The following is a 19390-nucleotide window of genomic DNA, read 5'->3' as shown; positions in this document are numbered from 1 at the left end:
CATGCGCCAACACAGCAAAAATATGTTCTTTTTAACTGACATTTCGCACTGATGTTTTCATATTAAGATATTAAGCACAGGTCTACAACCTGAAGTCACTTCAGAAAAGAACTTAGGTAAGAAAACATTCAGCGGTTACTTTTTAATAAATGAAATTGGTCAATTCCTCAATACTTTCTTTCATTCTTATTAAAGTAATGATTGTTCTGACTTAGCATCTCAATATAATATCCCAAAGTAAAATGCACATCTCTTCCTTTTGCTGTAACCATAGACTCGTGATATTGAGAATGTTTTCCAATCAAAAAGTTAATTGATTTATTTTAAAAACTTTTGTTTCATATAAGATGGGCTTTCCACAACAGAGTTTAAAATTCACAGAACATATTTTATTTCAGCGATGCCAAAATGACTGAGAAAACATGGAATGTGTTTTTAAAAAAACAGATAACATGGAGGCAGACGTGCTTCAAATGAAAAAATTAAATATTAAAGACACTTTTCACTTTTGAGGTATGAACAAAATGAAACAAATATCGTGTCGCATATTGTTCTTTAAAGGCAAAAACTGGCTGTGCATAGGTAGATGATGCATGAGCTCCACACACAGTGCAGCACCCTGCAGGCCTTTGGTTTAATGAGTTCTACCTCCTCAACACACTGTCAGGTTTGGGATAACCAAACAGCTCAAAGTCAGGTTCATACAACTTGTAGAGTTCTCTCCTCATCGTCAAGGGAACCTGAGCGAACCAGTCTCTTTCCCAGCCGGTTGTAGTGCGGTTACGGCCCCCAGACGGGAAGTGCACTAGATGATCCACCTCTAAGAGCTTCAGCAAGTGCTCTGCATCGGTTTCCAGGCTCTCTAGTCGTCCAATGAAGTCATACTTCACCTGGCATGGATGGCACAGGCGGTACACCTAAAAAACAATTAAAATCTTCTCTTTCACCTCAAACGTCACTTTACCGCAATAACTACATGGTAACTGTCATAACCAGTACAAGGTTGAACCGAGATGCAGACAGGCAGACCTCAGGGAGTGTTCAAGGACCTGCCCTTTTTTACAGCAGCAACAACGTCTCATTCCCGTGCTCTAGTGGTAATGTCTGTCTTTATGACTTAATAGGTTTTCTTCGAGATTTTCTGTATAGACCAAATGTCCTGATCTGCAGTCTGGTGTGTGAAGCCCCAGCAGTGCTCCATACCTGCCGCCAGTGTTCATTGAAGATTCTTTCCCTCTCTGTTTCGGGATCCAGCAGGTAGGTGATGAACTGCTGAAACGTCGGTTTGATTCCAGCTGAAAACGCCTCTGCCGCTGTCTCTGGCAAACTGCCAGATGCATTACCGTACCTTTGCAATATTTCAGAACCGAACTGCCTGTAGAAGTCTTCGTTGGGCCTTGAGCGTTCACAGGAATACAAATACAGTATTTTATCAAGGCAAGAACAAGAGGAGTGTTGTTTAATTGAATATGGCGAGCGATGTTCAGCCTCAGAGAACATGCACAGTCACACACTTGCTTCCTTATAAATACACACCTTCCAAATTTGTTCCTGAAGGCTGAGATAAGGCGAACAAAAGGGTCTCGTACAAACAGAAACTTGGTGTAGTGCTGGAGCTTGACTGCCATCAGGTGGCGGGACATTGAACCATAATGGCGCCAAAACCTGGTGAAAAACACAGACACACGGAGCACAACAGCACCATGAAGGTGAACACAATTAACCTTAACGATAAATCCTTATTATAAGAACAACAAGGTGCAAAAGACATTGTGTAAAGAATGCCAAATATGTTCTATGAGATGTTAGCAAGATGGCTAATTTACAACAGGAGTAACTGTTTGATATGGAGTGCATTCAGTAAACATTCAAAATTAAGATAAGTGCACTGGTGAAGACAGATTCAGACACAAACAGCTCCTGAGGTGGAGTAGAAAGGTCTGTCTGTGCTGCTGCAGCAAGCTCTGCCTGCCCAAGTGTCTCGTAAATAAACCCTTTGATGAATGGAAAAATCTCAGCATGTGAAAGACACGAGGAAAACACATTCAAATATGCAGAAAATGACTAATTTTCTGTAAATTTCCATCATTTCTATGCTTTCTAATAAAAAGTCTGCTTGTTCTGCTCAGACTTCACCCTAAATCATGACTATACAGTATATTGCCCTTATTTATGACTATATATTTCTCAGCTTTTCTTTTTATGAGGCTGGATTTATGTAAAAGTGCTGTTTATGAAGGTCTGGTCTCTTCAGCTTTATTAGGGTGAATATCAAAGTTAAGTTTGGGCAGGGGTTTGGAAGAGACAATACTAGCAAATAAAAGTCAGTGCAAGAGCTCTTTGTGTGGGTGCCGTACTTTGCAAAGGTGAGGTGAAGTGAGGAGTTGTGTACGAGGTCAGCAGGGACGGTCTCTGGGTCAGTGTAAGGTTTCCCTGAGGGCGAGATCAGAGACTGGGACAGAACCACCATCACTCTCTTCCAGTTGGTGCAAGCTACCTGATTAAAGAAGAGAAAAGGGACCCAACAGAGGAAATATAAAGATTTTCTTAAAAATATAAACCCTATGCACACAGGGCAGCCTTACCTTAGGAACATAGCAGTAGATGATCTGGTGTGTGTCATCTACTATCAGGTGATCCAGCTCCCTGTTGGGGATCTGCTCAAATGTCCTAGTTCTTCCAGGGAATTCCAGATTATCATTTCCAGAACAAACATCAGTGATCATCTTCTTTCTACTTTCCTGTTCCACCACCAAATCCTTAGCAGCAAGAACTCCATCCTCCTCCTGTGCTTCAACAGTTCCTCCACTGTCCTCAGAGACCAGTGTTTTAGTGGAGGCAGTAGTGGGAATGCTCTTCTGAGCATTGCTGGTAGATAAAGTTCCAGATGGCCCTGTCATTATCTGAAGGTGAAGATCATTTGGAGGTGACTCGTATCTGGAATCCTGCAGCGGGTAAAGGTTAAAGCCCCCAATGTCGTCCCAGTAGAGGATGATCAGCAGGACCATGAACAAAGACCCCAAGATGAACGCCATGCGTAGGTTATGTCTTGTTCCCATGGCTGAACAAGATCAACAGCCGTGATGGGCAAAGCAAAGAGGAAGACTTTATCTCAGCTCCATAGTGACAGTCATTTCACGGAAGGAGACACTTCCCGTTTGCCTGCTGCAACTGAAAGAAACAGGAAGTAGAACTAAGGACACGTATCCTCTCTATAAAGTAGTTAATCCATGTAAAATAACATTTTAACAATGTTGGATTATGTCTTTAAGAGCAGATGCTCCGTGACATGTTTTTACTGCTTCTGCTTTAGCCGAAGTAGGTCCTTGTTCCTATAGAAGGTCATGGCCTGTATGAATGTGTCCAGGGGCTGTGAGAAGCTCGGGCCATGCTCGGGGCGCTCAGCTGTCACCGAGACGTGAACAAACAGGGCAGTGGGGGTAGAAGCAACCTAAACCCAGAGTATGCTGGAGGGTTTACACCCTTTTGTCTGCCCCATCAAAACATCTGCTGTAGGGGAGGGAGAAAAGACGGTTCCAGCCCAACCAGCAAAAAAGTGCAGCCTTGGGGAAGGCAGATATTCCATAGCTCCTATTTCATTTGAGAAAATTATAGTTTTTCTGGCCTTTCTTAGCTCTGTGTTAGACTGAAAGGGTCTATTTTAGGAAATCAGTTTGCAAACCCAGCTCGTGTTTTGGCACGCGCTGTACCCACACACATGCGCACAAACACGCAGGAAGGGGGGGAAACTCCCCTGTGGACTTTAAATATCTTTGAAGCTCGTACACAAATATGCAAGGTAGCTTTTATTTAAAAAAAAAAAAAAAAATCAAAGATTTTTGCTACTTCTAGCTACTGTATCCTGCATAAATTAAATAAGTTACAGACTAGAGAACACACTGTTTTATTTAGAGTTACTCCTCATCATCACCTCCTCCCTGATGGAAAACACTTAATTCCAGTACACAAGTTACAGTGGGTCCTTTCATCGACCCAACCGGACTATTGTGCAGTTTCCTCTTTTACCCGAGTCTTCTTTAGATCATCTTGTGTGTTTTTCTCTACCCAAACCTAATTTTTCATCGCTATTCTCCTTATTATTTCACCGCCTTTGGGTGAAAGAGCCCAGCTTCTATCTGCTGTCGTGCCGGGAGCATCCTAGCCGATTCAGCCGGCTCGAGCGTTTATCTGTCCGGTTGTAGAAAAACTTCGCTTGTGTCTTACCCCGCTGAGGGTCTCCATGGCGCTCTTGGTCTGTCAATATTTTGTCTCCAACCGGGTGTCCTTCTTCTCCGTCTGTCCGTCACCCGACTGATGGAACCGGACAGACACGACGCAGCCGTCCGCTGTATGCGCTCACCAGGAGGCGGAGCAAATGTCGCGATACTTAATAGACGGACTCGCCGGGCGGCTGAGGAAATGTCGCGATATTTGAAAGTATTAATTGCTAGGGGTGGAGCAAATGTCGCGATACTTAAGAAACCTCCTAAATGAACCCGGGAAAACTCAAGTTCAAGAACCCTCCCAGAGAGGGGACAGAAGTCCATTTTCGTCGGGGAAATTTAAAAAAAAAGGTTAGACGTTTTTAAATCAGATTGATTTGTTTTAAATTCAGAGCCGAAGGCTTGGACAGAGGAGAGAGGGAGGGGTCTGCAAGGGTCCTGTCACCGCTGCTCGATGAAGTGAGATGTTATATGAATGCAACTGTGGAGACAACACTGTCAATACAGAGGAAGAGCAGATATCTTAGGTCTTCTGGAACTGTGATAGACACCACTAATTGTATGTGGACAGTCTGGGGAGCAGGGTGTCCACCTGAAAATCACTTGAAGTAATGTGGTCCCAGCCATGTGCGCGAATGCTAAATTGTCAATCATGACATTTCACGGCATCAAACAAATAGACGGCTTTTTAATTTCTTTACCGATAGCTACCAGCAGGTGGCGACCGAGATGCTGTGGTAGCGAAGTGTGTTTAAATTCAATCATTCATTTTTATTCCCATAGACATTAAATGTATTTCTTATTACGTCCTTCTGCTTTTTCAACGATTGGTTAGTAAATCAATTCAGTTAATAAAACAGGTATCTACATTTCATTGTATACAAGATTTTCCACATCGAAAAAATGTCTCATATACAGGACAGTAAATATAGGTTTAATTAAAGTTTGCCTTTAATAAAAAGAAAGTAACCAAAGAACATGGCAGAGCACATTTCTGTATTGAATCTATCTTTTATGAACTTATCAAATTTAGAACAACAGATCCATTTAAACAAGGCTTCGGGGCCATTTTTATATATTAACGTCATTTTCAAGCCAATGGGAAAATGAAAGGTTGTCTTTCGCTTCCATGTGAGCACCTTCCAGCTCTCTTCTGTCATTAAAGAAATGTTTTCCCAAAAGGTTCACAGCTTTATCTCAGCCATGGCAACATTTTAGAATCATAATTTCCCAGAAGTGAATCCTTGTGTGGGGTTTAATTTTAATTGATTAGCCTTCAGCATCAATAGAAATAAATAAGCTCACAAGTCTGCTGTTGTCTGTCCACCTTGCATGTGAACATCTGTGCAGGAGCAGATGCATGGTCCATTAGATTGATTAACTAATGAGGTGAAAGAACCATGGAGATTAGAGTGTCAATATTCTGACAGGCTGTAACAGACAGTGCCTGACCTCATGTTACCATTACGGTTCAGCCACACAGACTAATGGAGTTAAACCATGCTGACAAAATGAAACAATACAATTCATTTAGGCTGACCTTCAAGGATCAAAAACAGACACAAACCAGACATGATGCTGCCACACGTGGAATTGATTATGTGCAGGAAGACTTTGACCTCAGTACCGGTATGTGTTGGGGGTGTAAAATGTTCATTCCAAACATTACAATTTTTCTAAAACTGCTGTGTCTGCACAGGCCCAACGGAGTCCATTAAAAGGTAGAGACCCCCTTGTCATTTAGCTTCAAAGAACTGAAACTGATTAGAATTTGGAGGATCATCAGTTTACCGAAAAATATTGGCATTGGTTTTGATTTAGAATGTTAGACGCACCAGCCGGATTATCTTCAAATTGATGCGGAGGATAATCCGGACCTTGCGTGGAATAAACAGCCAACAGAGCAACAGAATGAACACTGAGACGGGGTGGAATTCTTGTGTTTGAATGTTTATTTAAAGTTATTCCCACTGCGCACCCCCTCCCTGTGTGAAAGCCTAGTCTGAAAGGAGGAGGATACAGGCCACTGTAGTGCCCCATCAGCACACTTAAGAAGAAGGCTACTTGAGCAGTCAGAACACCTCGACCCCAGTCTCTCAAAGCACGCTCTGTGCCCCTGTAATCACACATTAACATGTCGAGGAGAAAAAATGACCAGGGGCAGACAAAGGTCCACTTAGCGATGGTGCTGAAAATCTCCAATCAATGGTAAAAAAACTAGGCAGTTTAGCTAACTACCAAGATCCGCAGAGGAAAAACAGTGAGTAGATGATGTTGGCTGACAGATGAGATGATGGAAACTCTCCTGTCTTTTTATGTGGCTGCTGATCCACAGGGCGTGCGTGAAGATTGACACTAAAGGCGAATGCTGAGGCTCGTGGAACCCAAGATTTGCGGCGTTGTTTTCGTCCTCCAATCAATGACGAGGCTCCTCCCTCCTCCTTCCACACAAAAACGGATGGCCTGCAGGAGAAAGAACATGTCAGCCACTGGCAAAGAAGATTACAGTTTCTTAATTACTCATATGGTGTTACCTGCGTAGGGGACTACAGATCTCCAAAGGGAATGACTTCTTCGTTGATAAAAAACTCAATGGTCTCCTCCTCCCAGTCATCTACATTACTGTCCAGTTCATCGCTATCCACACCTGGAGGACACATGACAACATTAGCAAGGTCTCCCATAAAGAGGGGAGTGGCAAGAGCTCTGCGCAGTCCCACCTCCTCTGAGTGCCAGCCGGAGGCTCTTCTGTTCCTGGTAGACCTTGCTCGCTTCCTCCCTGTAGCGGCGGTAATCCTCCATCATGGCCCTGCGCTTGTCCACCAGCTCCTACTCCCAAGCAAACACAAGCTCATCTCAGATTAAAACATACAGCCAAGAAAAAGCAAACTCAGCCAAAACTATCTGAAATATTAAACATTCCTTTTAGCGCAGCTCAAAACTGGTTATTAAAAATAAACACGGGTCAAACCTTGGAGGCCTTGGACTGGCTCAGACGATCCTTCTGCTCAAAGATCTTGGAATACTTCTTGAGATCTTTCTTGATCATCTGAAAGAGAGATGAGAGGGAATATTAGCCATGAAAGAATGCTCATCTAGCATGGTTCTATTTTTATAGTAAAGCCGCAACGGCCTCAGTCTGCTCCGAGCCTCAGATCAGATTTAGAATCAGGAGCTGCAGGGCAGCACTCATACGAGGTGTCAGAAAAGTTGTTTAATCTGTCATCACGGGCTCCACAAACACACAAAGCTCTTGTTAATATTTGAGGGCAATTACTGGATCCAGAACCTTTGGTAATGAAAACTGTGAAGACTGCCTCAGTTACCTTGATTTGATCTGCAGTGAGCAGGGAGGGCGGTCTGGGTCTCCAGAGCAGCTGACAGAAGCGATCTTTGTTGTTCTTCTGAAGGAGACGGCCCTGAAACGTCCACAGCCAGTATGCGTTGTCCACCTACACACATATACAGAACATGGTAGGAAAACGATCTGCTGTGTGGAAATTTTTAACAAATAAACATTGCCCGAATCTATATCCCTATGGTGACGGGGCAGCGTTACCTTATGGCTCCACCAGGAGACAGAGGTCACCACATAGCGACCGGTTGGGTCCCACTCCACATCAGAGGCCATGTAGTGCTCTGCTATGTTCATCAAGGTGCAGTCTGACGTGTCCACGAAAGCAAGAGCTCCATTCATACTGAAAACAAACACACACAGAAATTATGCATTGACAACTGCATCTAGCACACAACATGAATCTCAAAGTCAGAATCACAAGCTCCCTCAAGCACAAACAACTGACCTCCTGAGACCAGCCAGCACCAGGAACTGTCCCTGGGGGCTCCAGAATATGCTGTTGGCCTGCTGCTTGTCAAACATCTCTGTATAAAGAAGACATGACAAATGTTTCATGAATACTAGATTATACACAACTGGATCAACAGGACAGTTAGATGGAAGAGGTCCGGTTCACCAGGTACTCACTCAAGAGCTCGATCTTTCCGTTATTTTTGACATGATAAAAGGAGACGCTGATTCTGGGAGACTCTCCGTGGAGAACAGAAAATTTGCTGTCATTGGGTTCCCAGGCAAATGCTATAATGCTTTCTGGAAAAGAGGGAAACCAATGGTACATCAGGCTTCTGCTCCATGCTCACTGAACTTTGTCTGCCTCTATCCTCACCTTTCATCTCCACCACGTCAACGGGCACCTGCTTCTCTCTCATTCGGAAGATCTCAAAGTTGGTAACGACGCCCTGAAAAGTTTCAAAAAAACCTTTGAATATTTCACCTTTTCTTAAAACCAGGCCTTGTGTTCCCTCCTTTTTTTGTACTTCGTTTGTGTACCTGCGTTCCTTTCGGAGTCCTGTCCACTTTCACACACAGGTAATCTCCATTTCTCTGCCAGTGCAGTTTGCAGTCCACCACGTTGAAGAGGTTGCGGACGCGAATCTCCTGGCGGGAAGGTAACTGCATCAGAGTCACTCTGGCTGGGATGTCCTTGTCCTCAGGTACCCAGAATGCTATGATGTTGTCACCAGGAGACCACGAAAAGTCCCTGTAGACACATTCATGGTAAAATCTTAAAAATCCTGCAATGCTGTAATAGACAGCAATGTTATAAAAGACAGCACTTACTTAATCCCAGTAATTTTAAGACTCTTCTTGTCCAGCAATCCCATAGACTGAAACATAAAGGAGATTGTATTGTACTACCTTTTGTAAAGTTCCGAGATGTAATTTTAGCAATTTAACTTACTGGAGTCTCATAGATACTCAGCGTGTCTGTGGTCATCCTGGCAAAAAACTTCCCATCATGACTCCACCTGAGACGAAAACATCCCATCGCTGTTCATTTCAAGTTCAGCACTTGCGACAACTTAAAAGGTGGTGAAAGGAGGGAGAAAAATAAGGAGGACTGACTTGAAAATGGGCCAATGTGCCGAGCTCTCGCAGTGGAAGCCTCTCTTTTTCTGTCCGGTCAGGATGTCCCAGATGATGATGGCCTGTGGGTCCTCCTTAGTGTCCATCAGTGGACTGAAGGTCACCACATACCTGGAAAACATAACCACACACGGTTGAGCACGGAATAAACACAATAACTGGATTGGACTGATCAGAATGTGTGTGTTAGATGTTGATGATGCTGCTTACCTCTCACATGGTGAGAAGTCGATGAGGGAGACACCCTGATGACTAAACCTCTGAATCTGTTTGAATTTCTCGCCACCCCACAAGGCAATGCCACGCTGGTGGAAGGTAGCCAGGTAGGTGCCTTTAGGAGACCAACGCACATACGTCTCCGTCCAGCGCTGCATGAACACACAACTGTTTTTACTTATGTGTTTGTTTTGGGTTTTTTTAATGAGCCCAGCGTTTCACTTACGGCTCTTTCTTCAACTGTGATCGGGTCCTTGGAGTCATTATTAAAAATTGCCGTCCTCTCACCAGCTTCATAGATCACGCTGTATTGGTCACGACAGTCTGGATCCTCAATCCAGTGGCGCAGATTTCCCTGAACAGACAGATGAAGTGACAGTGACCAGTACAGTATTTTAAACTGAAAAAGAACAAGGGTGGGAAACACAAGAAATAAATATTTACAAAATCTTTGAATGGCTGCTTCTCTGGAGTTTCCCACTCATCACTGATGTTCATGTACCTGAGGGGGGAAATAATATAATTTTTTATAATTTTTACACATCTGTAGTGAGAGTTCCTGTATCTGTTTTGGGAACATATACACTTACTTGTCAAAGTCAGTGAAGAGGTTGACCCTGAATGTGTGCTGTTTGTCAAGTTTGTAACCATCTGCATTCTTAACTGCTTCCAGAGCCTGGGTGGGAGCGGCGTACTCTAGAAAGATGTACCTGTGGAGGATATTTGCAAAACCATAAATACGTCTTCAGTGCAACAACTGAAACCACACAAGAGAATAGAGCTCATACCCCTTTGTCGCACCATCAGCCTCTGGGTAGAATTCTGTTGTGATTTTGCCAAACTTGGAGAAGATCTTATGGATGACATTTTTGAGTTTTTCCAATCTCTCAGGGCCCACCTGAGGGACGTTATCTACCACCACCACAGAGTCAATGCCATCCGCCTCCTGAGGCTTCTCCTTCAGGACGTCCTCCAGGAGCTCTGAAGAAAACAAAAAAAGGATGTATAATTGCCAGCATGGATGTGAAGTTTGTTACATTGTTGTGTAGTTTGAGCTTTAATCACACACAGGAGAAAAAGTATTGATGGAAATCTGCTATATAAAAGGTTTGTGTTGCTGGCGAGTTGTCCTGCTGCACAGTTAAAGGTGTGTAATGTTGCACACTTTCTCTAACGCTGAACATTACAATTACTCCTAAATACATCCTGTACATATTTACTCTGGCCAAAATGAGGATCTCTCATAAGTAGCATGAAACCATCTACTACATGGACCAATGTGATGGGAGCACATACAGAATACAACCAAATCAGTGGGAATGAGACTTTATAGGGCAAAACGGGTGTGGTTGTTGAGCATGTGTCTTGTCTAATTTACAGATATGTGGGGGGTTTAGGGTTGCAGACAAACCTGCGCTTCAGTATATAAGAACACGCCGGATAAACAGCTGCTTCGTTCAAACCAGACTTAAAGGTCGTGACGATTCCGTTCACATAAATTACTATTGGAGCAACAAAAAAATAGATTTGGCCGAGTTTATTCTCCACATGACAACGGCAGGGCCACAGCAGTGCGTCAGATCTGGCAGAAACGAAGATAACGCCCGTTTAGCGTATCCCACGATACTGGACGCGATGTTTAAGTCTTTATCACTGCGAATTTCTCCTCAAATATTTAAATGTCGCCGTTCTCTGATGCCTCAATTTGTCTTCAAACCAATCTCTTTGGTGGCGCTATCTTTGATTACAGCTTAGCTAGCAGTTAGCAACAGGCCGGAAAGCCGGCGTTTTTCCTGCGAGTACTCACCCTCATCTTCGATGTCATCTACGTAGTCCTCGGGGTCGCTGAAAGAGGGCTCCTCCTCTTCATACTCAGGGTCGTCCATCATATCCACCGTTTCTTGCATTTATCGTAGCTAAGATATACAGTTCCTGCTGGTACAAAGCAAAACCACGATCAAAAGGCTAGCGGTCCTCGACCGGTGCGGCACCATGTGCAGTGCCGTGAAAATGGACGACGTGACGGAAACGCGACACCGGAAGTTATTCGTAGATAAATGACGCGCCGAAGGGAAATAGCTGAGTTGTAAAACATGTGGATGGCAGCGTTCAATGCTTGCGTTGATAATTTAACACATGCACATACTTTAAGATCGGTACATGACGAAAGAAATCGGTAGTTCTTCCTCTTTCCTTTGGTTTCACAATCTACTGATCCACACCGGTAGTGGGCGGTATTACACATTTAAAGCGGTTCAGAGCCGCTTTAAAGAAGAATAAGACGGAAACCGGTAGTTCTGAAACTATTTCCCGCGAGAACGAGCGTGTAGCAAATTCACTCTTAAATTATTTTATCGACCTCTGGTCTTTGACCCAGTGTGGTGCCTTATTTTATCTGTTATTTTAGATAAGATTGTTATGCCTTATTAGTTATGTACGCATTACTGAGGTACTTTAGCTTCGTTGCCGCACTGTAATAAACGTACTGATAAGTACTATGGACAGTGAATGTGCGTCTTTGCTACCCCGCGTTTGTGAGGTGCTGGCGGACTCAAGGAGGGCTCTGCCCGATGACACCAGTCTGGAGAAGCTCTTAGACTGGTTCACAGGGCTCACAAAGTCTGGTCAGTACTGGACATGATGGTTGTGGTTGTCTTGGACTGTTTTCCTGCCTTCACCCATTGTGTACGTAGAAAACCAGTTCGAGGAATATTAATAAGTTCATGTCCATTTGCAGGTGGATGTCTGCTGGAGACTTGTCCCTGTCTGCTTGACTTCATATCCAGCGTGGGTAACAACACCGCTTTAGATCCAGCTGTCCTCTCATTTACTCTCAAACTCACTGGTTTATTGGCTGCGTCTGAGGATGGATTCAAAATACTCAGGGTACATTTCGCTCATACCGTCTCTGACTGTTGATATGGAATAAATAGTGCAATTTGGTCAAGATGTTACTGCACTGTGTGATATTTGGTAATAATATTCTACCCACTGCAGGATTGTTCTGTTCTGGATCTGGTGTTCAAGCATCAGCATTGGCAGGATAAAGGAGTCTGGGAGGACCCCTGTTTAAGGATTGGCTGGATCCAGGGCTTGAAAAACTTACTGCAGCACCCAGCAGCGCTTGATTTTTTTGTGAAATCAGGTAATATATGTCAGAAAAAGACCATCCCTCCTAATATGTTGTACAATTTGGAAGACAGAGCAGCAGCTGATATCAAGGAATGTTAAATCTTATTGCTTCCTTAGTGAAATTTGCTTTCCTGACACTCCAGGTTTCATCGAGCCACTCCTACAGCTGCAGACAGACACGAGCCTGTTTGTTGCTTCAGCTGCAAATCAGACCCTCGCCCATGCCCTGCTCCTCCTACATCTGCCCTCATCTGAAGGATCTAACAGCACAGAGGAGCATGATGATGAGCACGCACGAACCTCCACCAGCTCTGATGAGTTTACGGTGCTGTCAGAGTACCTCACTGAGTCCTTGGTTCCTGGGGACAACACACGGCTCCAGCAGAGCCTGCAGACATTGAGACTGCTGGCTCTTCTGCTGTCTCAGGCTGGGCCTCCTCTCAGGGACATGCTGCTGCAGACAGTCCTAGATCCTCTGGAGGAACTCGTGAAAGCAGACTGCAGCTTGCTCACGCTGTCCCTGATGGATGCCATTATGGCTGCACACAGGTAGTCTGGGTCCCGTAATAATGCATTTTCAGATCGCGGACAAATGACGAATTTGAGGGATGCAATGTACTGAACTGACTGTTGACAACAATTAACTTCTTTAGCTGCTCTGTCGCTGATGGACATGTTCCAGACCAACGTGTCAGCCGCCTGCTATCATCCATGTTGAACAGTAACAAACCATCTGACCTGCTTCAGGCTGCAGCTGCGTTCCTTCACAGAGGACGTCGGTCAGCATCTGGTCACACAACACACATACAGAATTAGGCTACGGCAGCACCGATACACACTCTTTGTTTCATCTGTCTGTTCTTAGTGATTCTATCTACACTGTCCAGGCTGTGAGAATCCTGCTGCTACCCCTCAGCATAGTTACAGGTCATCCTCTACTGGGAGCTACTGGTAAAACATATCATGTGAAAAATCTGAAGGAAAAACTTGTTATGCATGTTAATTACTATGTTCATTATGTGCAGATCACTTGTCAATGGTGGAAGATATGAAGAGTAAAAGCTCTTGCATCTCTATGATCTGCGTCAGTCTGACAAACGCGCCACAGATCACAAACATGGTGAGGCTGTAACCGAGGAGGTTAGTGGCCTTTTTAACAAAACATATGCTAACTCCGATCTTTATGTCCTTATGTTCTTTCTTCAGCCCTCTGACGTCCTGCCCTGTCCTCCAGATTCAGTTGTCTCTGCAGTCCTGTCTTTGTTGAAGATCTGCAGCGGCTTCTCGTCGCCTACTGCTCGTAGAGAGGTCAGCAGAAACGTAATCGGCAGCAGCAAAGTTCAGAAGTGTGCCCTGGAGACACTTGCGGCTCTCTCCAACAGCACAGGTGTGCGACCTCAATTGACCTCAAGTAAAATACAGCAGATTTACTATGAATAGCTGCAATCCACTGTTGCAGATTTTCATGTGTTTTGTGTGTTTTTAGGGGTGAAGCTGAAGGTCAGCGATGTCATCCGTGTCCTGATAGGTTATCTGGACAATCCCGATTCCGACCCAAGTGTAAGTAAGCTGCAATGGGATATAGGGTCATAGCCAAATAAGAAAGCAGCACCACCATCCTTGCAGTTATTTATTAAATCGTTATCTTCTCTTGTTTTTTTGATCATGGGAATGTTTCTTAGGTGCTCCATAAGTCCTACCAGGCTTTAAAAAAGTGGGCCTGTATGTGCACAGACCTCTCCTTATTAACAGACCAGCTCAGGGAAGGTGATGTTCACCTGCAGCATGAGAACACCCTCCCCTCCTCCAAATGTGTCCTGCTGAAATCTGTGCACGTGTTTTCCTCGCAGATCTCACCGCAGTGGTGGGGAAGCGCGCGTGTGACATGCGCTGGGAGGTGAGAGACTCCACAGTGGAGTTTCTGGGACACTTGGTACAGGAGCGTGGCAGAGCGAGTGCATCAGAGGCAATGCTGAGCCGTTGCTGGATCAGGTCTCTTCTGAAGGTGGCGCTCCAGGACGCGGAGAGTTACGTCAGAGCCAGCGCCGTCGATGCACTTGCCGGGACACTATCGCAGAGCTGCCAGCAGGGGGCGGCAGATGAGGAGGTAAGAAAAGTTGCGTCACCCTGCAATGTCGTAAGTATCTTATGATAACGGTAGAAGATTTAATCAATTTATTAATTTCCAAATGTAAACATAGAAACCACTACAAACCATGATCACCTCGAATTTTAAGTTAGTTTCCTGCTTTTTTCCTGCCAGAACCTTCAGGAAGCAGGCAAGTACACACTAGTGAGGTACAAGCACGTAGTTAAATTTTATGTGCCATTCTTTTGAAAAAGTAGAGATGGAAAATTCCTAAAGGAAAGTGCAGTAAAAAAGCAAAAACTTCTGGAAGAAACAACACAAAGACAAATGACTGGAGGATTGTGTAAAATAGGATACAAACTTTTCACTCTTTAAACTTTACAGTCATGGATGAACCTCTGTCCTCTTGCAGTCTGAAATTGTAAGCCGGCTACTTGAAATCCTGTCCCAGGACGCTGAGGGGTTTTCCAGACGGGCTGTTGTAAGATACTTCATCACCTGGTTCTCCTCAAGCACCCCTCACTCATCGTCCGCCTCCATTCTGTCACAGTCTGTACGTGCAGTCCTCCTACAAGGCAGCGCCGATCTAGACTGGGAGGTGAAGGTTCACACGCTGGAGTTGGCCCAGCTGCTCCTGGATGCAGCTTTTTCTGGTCATCAGAGTTACAGACAGAACTCGGGGACAAAACCTGCTCTAAATGGTTCTCATGGTGAGGCGGTGAGGCCTTATGCTGACGCACACGCGGAGGACGATTTGGCGGCAGCGTTAAACAGTGTAGCTGAACTGGGAGTTATCTCAGTGTTACTGGGTGGTCTGGTTGACTGTGACAGACCAGTGGCACTTAAAGCCTGTCAGCTGCTCATGACGCTCAGAGAGACACTCTGTCCTCTGTCTGGAGGCCTGGTGGACGCAGTGCCCTGTGAACTGCCTGACCACAGCTGGGGGAAGGAGATCAGGAGGATCCTGAGAGCAGAGAATTACAATGTGGCCTCAAGGGCAGGAAGTGTTGACCCAGAAGACCGCGGCGATACACACGGAGCTGTGAGCATGTGCGAGGTGCTGGCGTCTCTGGGTTTAGACGAGAAGCTGGACATCCTGAGCCGAAGCAGCGACCATGTCCACAACTCTGCTCTGTCTCTGCTCCAGGACATACTGACAGCGGGGCCCGGCTACACACATCCTGAGACACAGCCTGGCCTAGAGGTCATAGTGGACTGCTACTGATACACACACACACACAGAGGTACTGTGTATTCCAAATAAAGTATGATTTCTAGTATTTGCTAATTGGTTGTGTGTTTTTATTGTCAGGACTGTTCACAGCATGTGAGTGCAGATTAAAAACAGCCAAATTAATATAAAAAATATAGCGCATTACACTCAGATCTGCTGCAATGGCTTAAATACACGAGATGGATGAAATACCCAGATGGCCGTAATTCTTTTCTGGGCTGTTTCCATTTTTCTGCTGTCAATTATTTCCCTGGAGGGGAAAATCTTCATTAAAGCTCCAGAGTTTAAAGCAGAAGACAGCGTCGGTGAGGGCGATCATCCCGTCCACGTGCTCACCCTCACATGGAAGAACAGGGGCACACATGCACAGAGAAAACTCTCCTCATTAAACTAATGAGGAGGATGTCAGTGGATTCCCATCTACACACACACACACACTGATTATGTCATCCCTCAATCAGGTCCTATCACAATGTTCTCCAATCACAGAACTGGCTTCTGTCTCTCTTCATTCATGAAGCGACACTATTTCCACAGTGGACACCTCTCTTCGGGATGGAGGCCGTGGCTCTCTTCTCCTTCCCTGCAACAGAAGCAGACGAGCTCAGTTTCCAGAAAGGCGACATCATCAAGGTGAGTGCTGCATTTTTTTTTTTCTTTTTGGATTGTTGAAAGTTGACAAAGCGTTGCATGATTGCAAGATTGTACGTCTGTGTTTATAGGTGACAGAAATGGAGGACGATTCTGGCTGGTTCACAGCAGAAATCCAGGGGAAGCGTGGCTACATACCACAGAACTACATTTCCCTCCTCCCTTATCCGTAAAACATTTTACTAATGTACTTTTTTATACTATTGTCGGAAAATTCATAGCGTTGAATTGGATGGCTGATATTTTTGTTGGGTTTTTTTTTGGGGGGGGGTTAAACCTTTGATCTGTTGAACTGATTTTTATTTCTAAGGTGGCATGAAATCGCCATATTTTTTTTAGAGGTAAAGTGATAAAATTGCGGTCGACCCGCTTGCATGTGTTTCTGTAGATGGTTTGTAGGACGAGTGTCCAGACTTGAGGCTGAAAAGCGTCTGCGATGTCAGGACACCGGAGTGTTCCTGGTCAGGGAGAGCGAATCAGCTCCCGGAGAGTTCTCCGTCTCCGTTAGGTCAGTGAACGCAACACAGCAGCAAACTTCAAAACAAGGACCCTTTTCTGTTGTCTGACTGTTGCTCATTTGCTCTCTTTTTTACCATGTTGGGATAGAAACGTGTTGTAAAATATGCTCCGTTGACACGTTTGTATTTGCATATGTTAGTCAAACGCCTCTTGTTTGTGTGTGTGTTAGAGAGATGATGTAGAATGTGGGTTACCAAAGGGGTGTGGAGCATACACTGGTGGCGTGGGAGGGTAAATTAAATGTGTTCCATCATTTATCAGGGCGTTAGATAACATCATTTTAATTAAGTCCAGGTAGATTATGCAACTAACACATGTCTCGGACATGCATGCACTTGCTGCGCACACAATGGTTTTGTATTTAACCACAACATCTGTTTGCCCGTGAGGCTGGGTTTGGATTATTTCTGGATTATTTCCAACACCATTACGGAACCACATGGTGTAGTGCCAGAGATGACCAACAGGTGGTGATCGAGTGCAGACGTGACCAGGCTGTTTATACTGACTCATCCTAAAACTGAGTGAATTCTCTGATCATCAAGATGTTATCATATTTTATGATCCACATTACCTTCCTACCAACTGTCCTCTAATAATACATCTGTTTTTTGCATGCACATGAATCATGTTCCAGTATTATTCAACACAAACAAGTTATAAAATCTGGAGAAATGACTAGACCTCTGAGGGAAGCTTCTTTAGCAGACCCCCACCCCCACCGATCTGTGCCACAAACTCTCTTTTTTTAACCCTGGAGGTCGTTCCTCTGACCTCATGGCTCAGATTTTACTTTTTACCTCATGACATCAGCTGTGAGACCATGTACTGTGTATGCAAACACGAGAAAGTAATGATAAAAGGCGGCGGAATGTTTCACAACTATTAAGCCGACTATTAAGAGAAATTAGACTTAATAAAAGACATGTCGTGAACTGTGAAAATGGATCAAAATTACTCAGTTCAGAACTGCTCTGACCAGTTTCTTTCCAGGTGTGTGTATTTGTCCCTTTGTGATTTATGGCGGTACCTCCTGTGATGATTTTTGAGACACACCCTCACATTCCAAACTCCTGCAAACCTACCGAGGCCGAGGAATGAGGAATGACGTCTCTCATCTTCATCACTGTTGGACAGGAAAGGGGCCTGCCTTCATCACTTTGTCACTTTCTCGTTGCAGCTACGGCAACAGAGTGGAACATTTCCGGGTGCTGGAGGGGGGCGGCCAGTACTGCATCTGGGAAGAGACCTTCTGCTCCCTCAACCGTTTGGTGGACTTCTACAGAACTCACAGCATCGCCGTCGACAAAGTGGTCTGCCTCAGAGACCCCCCCTTGTCGCCCCAGCTGCATGTGCAGTCAGGATGCAACCCTTATCCCAATCCTTATAAAAACTGCTCCCAGGAATCCCTCCACACAGCCCACCTGCACTCTCACCACGAGAGGGAGTCTGGCCGTCAGCTTGATCTTGGGGTACGACAAACCTCCATAACGCTCATGATAGGGCTGATTTAAGTGCTGCATTTGAACTCAACAGTATTTGCATCACACACATTTTGGTTTCCTTCTGTGTGTAGAAAACCCGCCTGGCTCACGCCCTCTGTGACTACACCCCCCCCCACACCGCCCACTTGCACTTCCTGCGTGGGGACGTCATCGACCTGCTGGACTGCTCAAGCGCCCTGAGCTGGAGGGGTCGCTGCCGAGGTCGGGTGGGGGTCTTCCCGCCGGCGTGCGTCCAGCCTCTTCACCACTGACACCATAAGGAACCGGGCACCCTTCTGGTTGTGATGCTGACCTCCAGATCCCTGTCCTTGACCTGCTGATCCAGTGATGAGTAGCAGCTCCATTTGAGCAGCTTTAGTCAGTCCAAGTCTGATCCGAAGTCTCGTTTTCTTTATTCGGTTTCAAACCCCTTTACACCAAATGTCAGTGATCAACAGCAGGTAAACAGCCGTATCTTGAAATTGTATAAATAATGAAGTTTGACAGAAAACATACATGAATGAAGGCGTCATCAGCATCGAAGAGGGTCATGCTTAAGGACTCTACACACAATGACATAGCAAAAATAATGTTTGACAGAAAATCGAGGGTTTCTTCAAACAAACATGTCGCTATTTAAGCTTATTTTTGAAGCTGACTGAACTTGATCCTTTAATTGAAGCAACTGCAACTGTCTAGCATTTCACTGTTGCATCTTATGCTTTTTATTCTCTGTGCATCATTGGAAATTTTGGATTTGTCACTCATATTTAACTTTTTGGTTGAATAAGATTATTTTCTTGCGTGTACAACTCCTCTCTGAAACCTCTGTGTTCTCCTTTTGACCCTTCATGTGTGTTGAAACTGCTGTGCGGAATAAACGCAGGCATGCTGTAG

General features: G+C 44.8%; 4 protein-coding genes and 1 non-coding gene across 7 annotated transcripts; 2 read left to right on the top strand and 3 right to left on the bottom strand.

Annotated features, from left to right (window-relative positions):
• Nucleotides 1-367: 367 nt before the first annotated feature.
• On the bottom strand, nt 368-4385 carry LOC130528017 (carbohydrate sulfotransferase 12-like). Of its 2 annotated transcripts, none has more exons than XM_057036902.1 (6): nt 4225-4385; nt 2586-3171; nt 2358-2497; nt 1537-1665; nt 1204-1396; nt 368-917 (listed from the first exon to the last, which is right to left on the bottom strand). In XM_057036902.1, the coding sequence occupies exons 2-6, from the start codon at nt 3057-3059 to the stop codon at nt 645-647; spliced, it is 1209 nt and encodes a 402-aa protein (XP_056892882.1). In that variant the 5' UTR covers nt 3060-3171; nt 4225-4385; the 3' UTR covers nt 368-644. The 2 variants fall into 2 exon arrangements, 1 of the variants encoding a protein (XP_056892882.1); XR_008951177.1 differs by having other exon boundaries at nt 779-917; nt 1030-1396.
• Nucleotides 4386-6152: 1767 nt separating this feature from the next.
• Nucleotides 6153-11423, bottom strand: eif3ba (eukaryotic translation initiation factor 3, subunit Ba). The gene is made up of 19 exons (XM_057036899.1): nt 11192-11423; nt 10173-10365; nt 9975-10094; nt 9829-9886; nt 9611-9739; nt 9379-9536; nt 9148-9279; nt 8984-9050; nt 8863-8909; nt 8572-8782; nt 8408-8480; nt 8209-8331; nt 8027-8105; nt 7783-7921; nt 7550-7675; nt 7195-7272; nt 6944-7052; nt 6758-6870; nt 6153-6686 (listed from the first exon to the last, which is right to left on the bottom strand). Exons 1-18 carry the CDS (start codon nt 11289-11291, stop codon nt 6770-6772), a joined length of 2043 nt encoding a protein of 680 aa, XP_056892879.1. The 5' UTR covers nt 11292-11423; the 3' UTR covers nt 6153-6686; nt 6758-6769.
• LOC130528103 (small nucleolar RNA SNORD60) lies at nt 7370-7457 on the bottom strand. The gene has a single exon (XR_008951213.1). It is a non-coding gene; the product is annotated as a small nucleolar RNA SNORD60 (small nucleolar RNA).
• A 220-nt stretch (nt 11424-11643) lies between the features above and the next one.
• brat1 (BRCA1-associated ATM activator 1) lies at nt 11644-15885 on the top strand. 2 transcript variants are annotated; one of them, XM_057036895.1, is made up of 12 exons: nt 11644-12008; nt 12122-12270; nt 12382-12529; nt 12660-13065; nt 13170-13295; nt 13382-13467; nt 13542-13636; nt 13723-13927; nt 14003-14076; nt 14199-14283; nt 14367-14623; nt 15018-15885. In XM_057036895.1, exons 1-12 carry the CDS (start codon nt 11882-11884, stop codon nt 15828-15830), a joined length of 2571 nt encoding a protein of 856 aa, XP_056892875.1. In that variant the 5' UTR covers nt 11644-11881; the 3' UTR covers nt 15831-15885. The 2 variants fall into 2 exon arrangements, with proteins under 2 accessions (XP_056892875.1, XP_056892877.1); XM_057036897.1 differs by having other exon boundaries at nt 11646-12008; nt 13723-13903.
• Nucleotides 15886-16140: 255 nt separating this feature from the next.
• Nucleotides 16141-19389, top strand: LOC130528019 (GRB2-related adapter protein-like). Its single transcript, XM_057036904.1, has 5 exons — nt 16141-16472; nt 16562-16659; nt 16879-16998; nt 18190-18481; nt 18586-19389. The coding sequence occupies exons 1-5, from the start codon at nt 16395-16397 to the stop codon at nt 18763-18765; spliced, it is 768 nt and encodes a 255-aa protein (XP_056892884.1). The 5' UTR covers nt 16141-16394; the 3' UTR covers nt 18766-19389.
• The last annotated feature ends 1 nt before the right edge of the window (nt 19390 follows it).

This window comes from Takifugu flavidus, chromosome 6 (genome assembly GCF_003711565.1).
Source record: "Takifugu flavidus isolate HTHZ2018 chromosome 6, ASM371156v2, whole genome shotgun sequence".
NCBI classification, from domain to species: domain Eukaryota; kingdom Metazoa; phylum Chordata; class Actinopteri; order Tetraodontiformes; family Tetraodontidae; genus Takifugu; species Takifugu flavidus.
The sequence above is the reverse complement of the archived record's forward strand: the minus strand, read 5'-3'. Positions and strand labels throughout refer to the sequence as shown.

Coding starts and splice junctions, on each gene's coding strand:
- LOC130528017 (XM_057036902.1), bottom strand. CDS start 3,059: ATGGGAACAAGACATAACCTACGCATGGCGTTCATCTTGGGGTCTTTG. Junction 1,666..2,357: donor CTTCACCTCACCTTTGCAAA/GTACGGCACCCA, acceptor GTTTTTCACCAG/GTTTTGGCGCCATTATGGTT. Junction 1,397..1,536: donor TTCAGGAACAAATTTGGAAG/GTGTGTATTTAT, acceptor TGAACGCTCAAG/GCCCAACGAAGACTTCTACA.
- eif3ba (XM_057036899.1), bottom strand. CDS start 11,291: ATGCAAGAAACGGTGGATATGATGGACGACCCTGAGTATGAAGAGGAG. Junction 8,783..8,862: donor CTTAAAATTACTGGGATTAA/GTAAGTGCTGTC, acceptor ATGTGTCTACAG/GGACTTTTCGTGGTCTCCTG. Junction 8,332..8,407: donor TGACGTGGTGGAGATGAAAG/GTGAGGATAGAG, acceptor CCTCTTTTCCAG/AAAGCATTATAGCATTTGCC.
- brat1 (XM_057036895.1), top strand. CDS start 11,882: ATGGACAGTGAATGTGCGTCTTTGCTACCCCGCGTTTGTGAGGTGCTG. Junction 13,066..13,169: donor GCCATTATGGCTGCACACAG/GTAGTCTGGGTC, acceptor TAACTTCTTTAG/CTGCTCTGTCGCTGATGGAC. Junction 13,637..13,722: donor CGCCACAGATCACAAACATG/GTGAGGCTGTAA, acceptor TTCTTTCTTCAG/CCCTCTGACGTCCTGCCCTG.
- LOC130528019 (XM_057036904.1), top strand. CDS start 16,395: ATGGAGGCCGTGGCTCTCTTCTCCTTCCCTGCAACAGAAGCAGACGAG. Junction 16,660..16,878: donor ATTTCCCTCCTCCCTTATCC/GTAAAACATTTT, acceptor GTGTTTCTGTAG/ATGGTTTGTAGGACGAGTGT. Junction 18,482..18,585: donor GCCGTCAGCTTGATCTTGGG/GTACGACAAACC, acceptor TTCTGTGTGTAG/AAAACCCGCCTGGCTCACGC.